Raw genomic sequence first — 10425 nt, 5'->3', positions numbered from 1 at the left:
TCTTTTTTGTGTATAAATTGAGGTGATGAGGAAGGGATGAGACAACACAGACAGAGCAAAGAGCGTAATCTGTGAGTGAGAGTGCTATAGAGAGAGAGGTGTGAGTATTGTAAACTCCCTCTGGGAAATTCTATAGAGAAATCTCTCCCTGTGGACGTAGGCAATTGCCGAACTACGTAAATCTCTTGTGTCTCATTTTTTTTTGTGTGTGTGATTGATTTTTGAGTGTGCCTTAATCCTAACAGTAATACTGTGTTTGGCATCCATGATAAGAGAAGTATTCAATCTAATAGTTGATTTTGTGAAATGTGAAATTGTAAAAAAATATGAACTGGTTTAAAACTTCTTTATTTTTCAGTTAATCCTGCCCCTATATATTCATACATTCGTATATATGTAGAACCTTTTGATAATTGACAGTATGGGGAGTATTTATTAAATTTTTTTTTTTGGGACAGTATGGAGAAGTATATTAGCTTATGTATTCGTTAGCATTAATTTGAGGTTGTTAATTTGTATTTATTTTTCTTGCAATGTTAGACAAGCTTGGTTCGAGCAGTTGTTCGTGAATGTGATGCGCATTTAACTGTTATTAGGTAATTTCATTTTTGGTTTCTGCCCATGCTGTTTATTTGTCTCTATTAAAATTGTTAATATCATTAGGAAGTCTTGTTATTGGTTTTCCACACGGTGTTGCTCTGACTCTTGTAAAATTCCGTACTGAATTTTTCCATCATATTGGTGAAATAATTTACGTAGTTGCAATTGTTTCATTCCTTCCACACTTCAATAGCTTCTTAAGGGAAAAATTGCATGTCTGGTGAAATTCGAATCAACTGTGGTGCTGTATGTTAAATATTACATTGAATAGCATTCTGAATATGAACATTACATGAAATGGCAGTAATTGCAGAAGTAGATATTGAAGATTGAAATGACAATCACCACGATAGGTCCTTTCCCCCCCCCCCCTTTTTTTTTTTTTTGGTGTCTTCAATGGCCTCTGCTAGATGGAGGGTTGAAATGTGGAATTTTATATTTCCAGCCATCCCTAAAGTTGTTTTATTTGGTTTTTAATTTGTATTGATTTTGGTTTGTTGGGTTCCTCTTGCAGTCCTCATTCTGTTCACAGAGCATATGCTGGAGAAGGTGAGAGAATCTCATGGAAGGCTTTTGCTGAAGCATCATCTCGTGCAAAATCGGGCAAGCCGTCAGTTATCTTTATTGATGAAATTGATGCACTCTGTCCTCGTCGTGATTCAAGGTGTGTGAGACAAAAAAAAAAAAAAAAAAAAACAAAGGTGTGTGAGACAACTGACAAAATTTGAGCCAACTCTGAATTATTTTTTCCATACGATTTACTGCTTTTCATTTTGCTGCACTTCAATAACAGAAGGATGAGAAAGGGAAGAAAAAAAAAACTTGTGAAGGAACATGCTGAAGTGCATTCACATTTTTCTCTCTATTTTTTTTTTTCCTTCCCCTTTTTTAATTCTTTCACTTATCATATTCATCAATTTACTTTTGTGATTGTTATTTGGTCTTTCATATTTGATGGTGCTGATGTGAGAAAAGATAAGTGGTTAGAAAAATAAATAAATAAAATAATTTTCTTTTTTGCCAATAGTTGAAGCTGTTATGCTCATTTCATGCTATAGAGCACCTCTCTGCATTTTATTTTCTTTGTCTATGTGCATGCAGGTGCATATGTACTGTTATGATGCCTTTCTGTTAGTTTGATACCAAAATGTTTTCTCTTAATAAAATAGACACTGTTTCTTTGTTGTCTTAATTTTTTTGGTGAAACAACTGAGGGGTGAAAAAGACAAAAGAAGTGTTAATGTGAGTCATTGCTACTTAACTATGAACCAGCGATTTGGGAATCATGGCATCATTTATGGGCAGTTTGTCACATCCCGCCGAATTACCAATACAGAATTAAATACAAAAAGAAAGTCTCATGGAAGAGAGGGTAGGGGAATGTTCTGGAAACTCCTAGAAATATTGAGAAAATATGAAGACCATGCAGGATGCTGGAAGCTTCTAGAACTCCTTAGAGTCTTATAGACAATTGTACATAGGACTAGAAGCTTGTACATAATTCTTGTATATTCTAGAACAGGTTCTTTGAGAGGATAGGGGAAGGATCTAGAATCCTCTCCATCCATGTAGATCTAGACTAGTCTATTAAATGTAAGAGGAGGAAGTGTTTAGAACACTCTATACTAGTATAGTTCTAGAATGTTCTATGTAGCCTATAAAAGGGGGAGGGCCTCATTTGCCCATACTACTCAAGAAAACCAAGTGCATCCAAGAGTTGTAAGCTTTCTCAAAGTATATACAAGGCCTTCTCTCAAACTCTCTCTTTTTGTTCTTCTAAACTTCTCTTTCCTACAACTGTGTGAGTTAGGCTAACTTAGTATCATCAAGTAAAACTTGAGATTGTCTAAGTGCCACACGGATGGCTTGGAAACAACCAAGTCCGTGACAAGCTGCTTACTTACATACGTCACTTGTTCTTGAAATGCAGAAAAGAGCAAGATATTCGTGTAGCCTCTTAGCTTTTTGTGCTTATGGACTCCAACAAACCCACATCAAGATCTGTGCCACAGGTGGTTGTGGTGGCATCTATTGACATCCCCAAGCATCATATACAAAGTTTTTTAGAAGAGAGAGAAAAATACGAAAGTAAAAAAGCAAAAATCCTAAAGCTATGGTATGAAACCCAGTCAACCTAGCCGACGACGCAGTGAAGCGCCCTGGGAAGGAACCCCCTCATCATCTGAGTCACTCCCTCTAGTAGCATTGGACGCAGATGCACCTCCAGCATTAGACAAAGCCAAAAATACAAAAAAATTAGCAAAAACTTTTTCGATTAATAACCAAAATAATACACCATAAGTTATAATCAAGTCATAATTTGTATATTATAGAATTTTTATTTGTTTTTATTTTTTTTCAAAAAAAAAATTATTTTGATACAAGTGGGTCACCTACTAGTTTTATATATAATATAGATAGATAGATAGATACCTGCCGCCCCAAAAATAGGAGGATCGGCAACACCTCCAACATGAGGATCCATATCTGAAGAAATATCAAATAGTAGCATGAAAAGAGAAATTCAAACCATATGCAACATAAAAATAAAAAATAAAAAAATACCTCATAATAATTACAAAAAAATAAGACTGACTAATAGTAATTGTACAATTTCTAGCATTAAATAATGTATTAAGGATATTTGCTAAACAATATAAATGTTAAAACATGCACCTTTTAGACAATGACAGCATATATTAAAATTTTAAAATTTATTTTGTTATAAGGATCTCTAAGGGGTTTTTTTTTTTTTTTTTTTTTTTTTTGGATTGGGAAACCATACAAATTGGGTAGACATAAATACTTCCCACCATGCTAGCCATCCTACATACGTATTTAGCTTTCAATTGTAAAAAAAAAATTCTATACATGAAGTATTATAACTTAAAATAATATTTTCACTTCAAAAATAATTTCATGGGTCACGTACTAGTTTTATATATAATATAAATAGATAGATAGATAAATACCGGTTGCCGGAGAAATATTATAACTTAAAATAATATTTTCACTTCAAAAATAATTTCATGGGTCACGTACTAGTTTTATATATAATATAAATAGATAGATAGATAAATACCGGCTGCCGGAGAAATGAGAGGATCGGTATAACACCTCCTGCATGAGGATCCATATCTGATGAAATATCAAATAGTAGCATGAAAAGAGAAATTCAAACCATGTGCAAGATAAAAAAAAATTCCTAATAACAATTACAAAAAAATAAAACTAACTAATAGTAATTATACAATTTCTAACATTAAATACTGTACCAAGTATATTTTGCTAAACAATATAAATGTTAAACCATGCACCTTTTAGACAATAACAAAATATATTAAAATTTTAAAATTTATTTTGTTATATGGATCTCTAAGGGCTTTTTTTTTTTTTTTTTTTGATAATTTCTCCTGTGTTTTTTATTGGATGGGGGAACCATACAAATTGGGTAGACATAAATACTTCCCACCATGCTAGCCATCCTACTTACGTATTTAGCTTTCAATTGTAAAAAATATCTATACATGAAGTATTATGACTTAAAATCAAATTTTCACTTTAAAAATAATTTCACGGGTCGCCTACTAGCTTTATATGTAATATAAATAGCTTTATATATAATATAAATAGATAGATAGATAAATAACGGCTACCGGAGAAATGGGAGGATCAGCAACACCTCCTACATGAGGATCCATATCTAATGAAATATCAAATATTAGCATGAAAAGAGAAATTCAAACCATATGCAACATAGAAAAAAAAAAAAAAAAAAAAAAAAACCTCATAACAATTACAAAAAAATAAGACTAACTAATAGTAATTATTCAATTTCTAACATTAAATAATGTATTAAGGATATTTGCTAAACAGTATAAATGTTAAAACATGCACCTTTTAGACAATACAATGACAGAATTTATTAAAATTTTAAAATTTATTTTGTTATAAGGATCTCTAAGGGTTTTTTTTTTTTTATTGGATTGGGAAACCATACAAATTGGGTAGACATAAATACTTCCCACCATGCTAGCCATCCTACTTACGTGTTTAGTTTCAATTGTAAAAAAATTCTATACATGAAGTATTATGACTTAAAATCAATTTCACGGGTCACCTACTAGTTTTATATATAATATAGATAGATAGATAGATAAATACCGACTGCTGGAGAAATGGGAGGATCGGCAACACCTCCTGCATGAGGATCCATATCTGATGAAATATCAAATAGTAGCATGAATGCAAGATAAAAAAAAAATACCTAATAACAATTACAAAAAAATAAGACTAACTAATAGTAATTACACAATTTCTAATATTAAATACTGTACTAAGTATATTTGCTAAACAATATAAATGTTAAGCCGTGCACCTTTTAGACAACAACAGAATATATTAAAATTTTAAAATTTATTTTGTTATATGGATCTCTAAGGGTTTTTTTTTTTTTTGATAATTTCTCCTGTGTTTTTTATTGGATGGGGAAACCGTACAAATTGGGTAGACATAAATACTTCCCACCATGCTAGCCATCCTACTTACGTCTTCTTTTTTCAATTGTAAAAAATTTCTATACATGATGTTTTAAGACTTAAAATCAAATTTTCATTTTAAAAATAATTTTCCGTGCATCGCACGGGTCACCTACTAGTTTTATATATAATATAGATAAATGGATAGATACCTGCTATCCCAATAATGGGAGGATCGGCAACACCTCCATCATGAGGATCCATATCTGATCAAATAGTAGCATGAAAAGAGAAATTCAAACCATATGCAACATAAAAAAAAAAGAAGCTAATAACAGTTTTTTTAAAAAAAAATATGACTAACTAATAGTAATTATACAATTTCTAAGATTAAATAATGTATTAAGGTTATTTGCTAAACAATATAAATGTTAAACCATGCACCTTTTAGACAATAACAGAATGTATTAAAATTTTAAAATTTATTTTTTTTTAGGGATCTCTAAGGATTTTTTTTTGGATAATTTCTCTTTTGTTTTTTATTGGATGGGGAAACCAGACAAATTGGGTAGACATAAATACTTCCCACCATGCTAACCATCCGACTTATGTACAAGTATGCGTAAGATATTTATTGTACGGGAAAGAAATAAACCTTCTCGTATAATCCTGTTGATCAAGTCTGCACTCCTTTGTACGTCGTCGCTTTATCACCTGAAAACACAAACGTGAGCTAGCCGGCAGGTGTGTGCCGGAAACCTCACCGATGCCTAAGTCAGTAAGCTTGACAAATAGACAAAAGCTCTGTGTATTCAGAAAACAAAGTTGTGTTACCTCTCCAAAGGTGATGTTTGTGAGCTTTTATAGGTTTCGTGTGGTACAATCCTAGTAGGACTTCTACTCCTCCATGCAGAGTCCTCCTAGGATTCATACTCCTGAAAGATAATGTTTATCCTTCAACACTCCCCTCACTACTTAAACCAAGTGAGATGGTTTTATCATGGCCGAACTCCAATATGACCAAAATAAACATGACTATGCATAGCCGCGGAATAAGCCGAACTAGCTATTCCTTTCACTGCTCTTACGTCGGCTTCTCATGCACAACCCATGGTGTGGTTAGACCGAACTAGCATGTCATGACCGATGTAACTCCAAGACCAGTCTAACTCCAAAGTACTGTCAGACCGATCTAACTTCGATCTTCTGTCGGACCGGACTAACTTCAAAATATCCACACGACCGGAGTAACTTACATGGCCCTTTTACTCGGCCCTTTGTACTGCGGCTCATAACGGCCCATTACCCAGCTCGGCCCAATTTTCACATAAATTACCCTCTCAATTGCCCCTTAATTCCATCTGCTTAGCATGTATAGCGACCCCGGTCTTTTCCCATTTGACTATTGTGTCCGGACATAGGTTCCGTAGATTCTGTCATTGTATAATGGTTGTTGTTGTCTCTTATTTTCTCATTTGGAATTATAGGATGTGTTGGTCAGGTTTGTTTCAGGTTGGTTGGGTTTAGAAATCAAGTGTTGCTGTCCAGAATTTTGGATCTTCGCTCGAGCGAGGAGTTTGTCGCTCGAGCGAGCTGTTGTTTTTGGTTCTTGGCTCGAGCCGGGGTTTGGTAGCTCGAGCGAGAGTTTGCGTCTGATTTGGACCTGTAGCTTTGCATTCTTGGCTCGAGCGAGCTTTTCTTCGCTTGAGCGAGTTAGTTCGTTCTTCGCTCGAGCAATAGTTCCTTCGCTCGAGCGTGTGTCTGGTTACAGACCTGAGGGTTTGAGTTCTTCGCTCGATCGAGCTTTCTTTTGCTCGAACGAGCTTTTGGGTTGTTGGCTCGAGCAAGGCTTCCTTGGCTTGAGCGTAGTTTCTCTGTGTCTGGTCGCTCGAGCGACCAAGTCTTCGCTCGAGCGAGCCTGTCCAGTTTATATACGCAACAGCGGGTTTTGATCAGTCTTTTTCATATTCTTTTTGATTCCAAACCCTAGGTCCGACTTCTCTCTTTCCCTATTCACCTTCTCTCTTAGATTTGATCCACTTAGGGTGTGTTTCTACCCTAGATCCTTCATTAAAAAGATAGAGTGAGTTGAGGGCTTTCATTTAATCTGAACATTTGGCGATTTGGAGCACATTGGTATTTGGACACTCATCTCTGTCTTCACCATTTGTGTTGTTGTCTTTGAGGTAGGGATTTCCTACTCCACTTTATAAGTTTTGTTCTAAGTTTTGGTATTTTGATAAGTTGGGGTTACTTTGATAATTTTGGGAAAAACCCTAGTTGTGTTAATTAATTAATTTGTATAATTAATTTCAGGGAATTTGGGAATTTGGTTAAATTCATGAAATTGGGGAAATTATTGATTAAATGGTGTAGTTGGATAATTTAAACCACTCGCCTATTGAAATGTTGAAATATTTATTTCCACTCTAGAAATAACTGTTTTGGGCTATCGGTGGAGGATAGTCGAGATTGTTGTAGACATTGCATGTGGATTAGGAATAACTGAAACTAATCACATTGGTTAAGTCATTAAATTTGACTATTGCATTGATACAGAAAATACATGTATTGATTGAGCATTGCATTTGCATACATTGTTTTGTGTGGGAGGAGATAGGGGATGTACTCCACGGTTTAGGGGAAGATAGGGGATGGACCTCTAAACCGGATTTTGTTTGGGAGGAGATAGGGGATGGACTCCATTAGCATCACTTTTATGTGTGCTTATTTATATAGAAGTGTTTTATTGATACAACACTAAAATGTGTATCAATCTGGAAGTATGAAGTGTTTTGATTTGAGCTTGAGTCTCATTTGTTTGTTGATATTGGAAGAATGTGAATATGATATATATAATTCACTGTTGTAAGTTTGGCCAGGTTCTGAGCCATGTTGATAAAATTGGAAAGTAAAACGTGTCTTAGACAATAGTGTCATGAGACTGTAAAATGAAATAATTGATTATCTTGGTTAACCATCTGTTGAATGCTATTGCTTTATTCATTGCTTATATGTGGTTTAGTATATTTCTGCTGGGCTGTGGCTCACCCTTTATGGGAACATCATTTTCAGGTTCAGGTGATAAGCTACCTCCAAGGACTTAGCTTTGAAGGACTTGGAATCTGAAGACTATTTTTAGTTGTTTGCTTTTATTTGTTGTACATGTAAACACTCAAGCCTAGGGCTTTAATTGTAATTGAGTTAGAACTCATACTTTTGTGTCCAAGTGTTGGCTTGGAAAGATGTAAGCCTGTAGGGCATTTAATTTGATGTTACATGTAATGCTTTTGTTTAGTATGACTCTGATGAATATTATAATGAATTATCAAAGTGTTTTCTTTAAATATTGCATGTCAATGATGTAAATATAATGGGTTAATTTTTGAGGGCATTACAACTTGGTATCAGAGCGTACCGGGTTTGAATACTTTGGGTACGTGGGAAGTGATTAGTATCACATTGGGTTCGTCTCGTTTGATAGAGACTTAGTGTAATGTTATATGCTTATGTGATGACATGTTTATGTGATTATGTGGGTATGGAATGTAGTTTCTAGGATGTTGATTGGACCCTTGAGTTTCTAGTAGTCTTGTTGGAAAGGCACTTGATCACTGCTGCTTCCAACCGGAACTATAGTAACGCATTGGGACTATCATTATCCGGGAATGAAATTCGTAGGTGCTTATGTGATTATGTGCTTACGTGGAATGAATTATTGTTGTCCATTGCATTAGGACGCGAGTGTTTAGCTTCGGCACATTTATTAATGTGCTAATGTCTTTGTTTCCTTTATTAGGATGTCAGGACGAGGACGAGGACGCGGTAGGCGTGGTAGGCCGGGTAGGCAGGAGGTGCCTGTGCCAGAAGAGATTCCGGCAGTTCAAGAGGGAATTGGCCAGGCCAATGTGGCCGAGCCAGTAGGCCAGCAGGCTATGGACGCTCTAGCCCGAGAGATAGCAGGGGCATTCAGGGAGTCAGTAGGCATTCTCAGAGCTGAGAATCAAGCTCAGGCTGTTATTGCGGATGCAGGACCTTCCTTTCTGAAGAGGGAGTTCTTCCGGTCTAATCCGGATGAATTTGTGGGTGATCCTAAAGGGCCGCTTAAGGTAGATGAATGGCTCGAACAGACAACGAAGACGTTTGAGATGCTTGGCATCGAAGACGAAGGGTTGAAAGTGACCTTGGCATCTTTCCAGTTGAAGGGGGATGCGGGTCAGTGGTGGAAGTTCACTAAGGGGCGTATAGGAGGTACGTGGGAGGCTTTTGTGAATGCTTTCCAGGAGAAGTTTTTACCTCCGGCAGTCAGGGAGAAGCTGCGAGACCAGTTTTTTCAGCTTAAGCAGGCGAGTTCTTCAGTGGCCGAGTTTGAGGCTGCATTTACTAGTTTGTCCAGGTTTGCACCTGAGTTGGTGGCGTCTGAGGAACGCCGCTGTATTGAGTTTGAGAAGAAGTTGAGGCGTGGCCTCAAGCTGAGAGTTGGGGGAACTATGATTCGGGATTATGGGCGTATGGTTGATGCTGCAACCCACATGGAAATCATGATGCAGGAGGAGGAGGAAGGACAGAAGGGCTCCAAGAGGAGTCAGGATGGTCAGAATGATGGTCGGAGATAGAAGGGTTTTAATCCCCAGCAGTCTCAGGGTAGCTTTTCTAGATCGACTTTTCCTGTACCGAGTGCTAGTTCGGGGAAAGGCAGTCAGGGAGACATTACCTGTTTCAAGTGTGGCCAGCTGGGCCACAAGTCTCCAGTTTGTCCTCAGAGGGGAGGAGTTCAGAGAGCAGCATCTTCTTTGGCTCGATCTCAGAGCCAGAGTCAGGGTAGAGGTCAGCCACTCTCGTGTTATCAGTGTGGTCAGCCAGGGCATATGAAGAGGTATTGCCCGCAGTTGGGTGGCACATCTGGTGCATCTAGTTTAAGGCCGATTCAGGGTCAGCAGCCAGCTCAGTCGGGTCAGGCCTTGAGGGCCAATCAGGGGGCTTCATCGTCCCAGTCGGTACAGCAATCTTATGCTCCTAGGGGTGAGCAGGTTGATCAGAGGTCGTCTGGACGCGTGTACGCTGTTACCGCGCAAGATCTGGTGCCAGCACCATCAGTTGTGAGAGGTACTTTCTTGTTTTGTAACTCGGTTGCTAATGTTTTGATTGATACGGGTGCATCTCATTCCTTTGTGTCTGCTGCATTTGCATCTGTTTTGAAGTTGGAGTTAGCACAGTTAGCATCTCCTATTTGTGTAGTGTCACCTCTTGGGGGTGAATTGATTTTGAAACAAGGTGTTAGAGGTTGTGACATAGAGGTTGATTATCATAGGATCCCTTTTTCCTTTGTAGTTATGCCTATGAGGGG

General features: G+C 37.0%; 1 protein-coding gene across 1 annotated transcript; it reads right to left on the bottom strand.

Annotated features, from left to right (window-relative positions):
• Positions 1 to 880: 880 nt before the first annotated feature.
• On the bottom strand, positions 881 to 8342 carry LOC145806430 (uncharacterized). Its single transcript, XM_082903359.1, has 6 exons — positions 5734 to 8342; positions 5291 to 5344; positions 4765 to 4818; positions 3683 to 3738; positions 3034 to 3087; positions 881 to 2821 (listed from the first exon to the last, which is right to left on the bottom strand). The coding sequence occupies exons 2-6, from the start codon at positions 5340 to 5342 to the stop codon at positions 2735 to 2737; spliced, it is 303 nt and encodes a 100-aa protein (XP_082759485.1). The 5' UTR covers positions 5343 to 5344; positions 5734 to 8342; the 3' UTR covers positions 881 to 2734.
• Between the last annotated feature and the right edge of the window lie 2083 nt (positions 8343 to 10425).

The sequence above is a fragment of the Camellia sinensis genome, chromosome 13, assembly GCF_055761805.1.
Source record: "Camellia sinensis isolate YWXY chromosome 13, ASM5576180v1, whole genome shotgun sequence".
NCBI lineage: Eukaryota > Viridiplantae > Streptophyta > Magnoliopsida > Ericales > Theaceae > Camellia > Camellia sinensis.
This window is presented reverse-complemented; position numbering and strand designations above follow the sequence as displayed.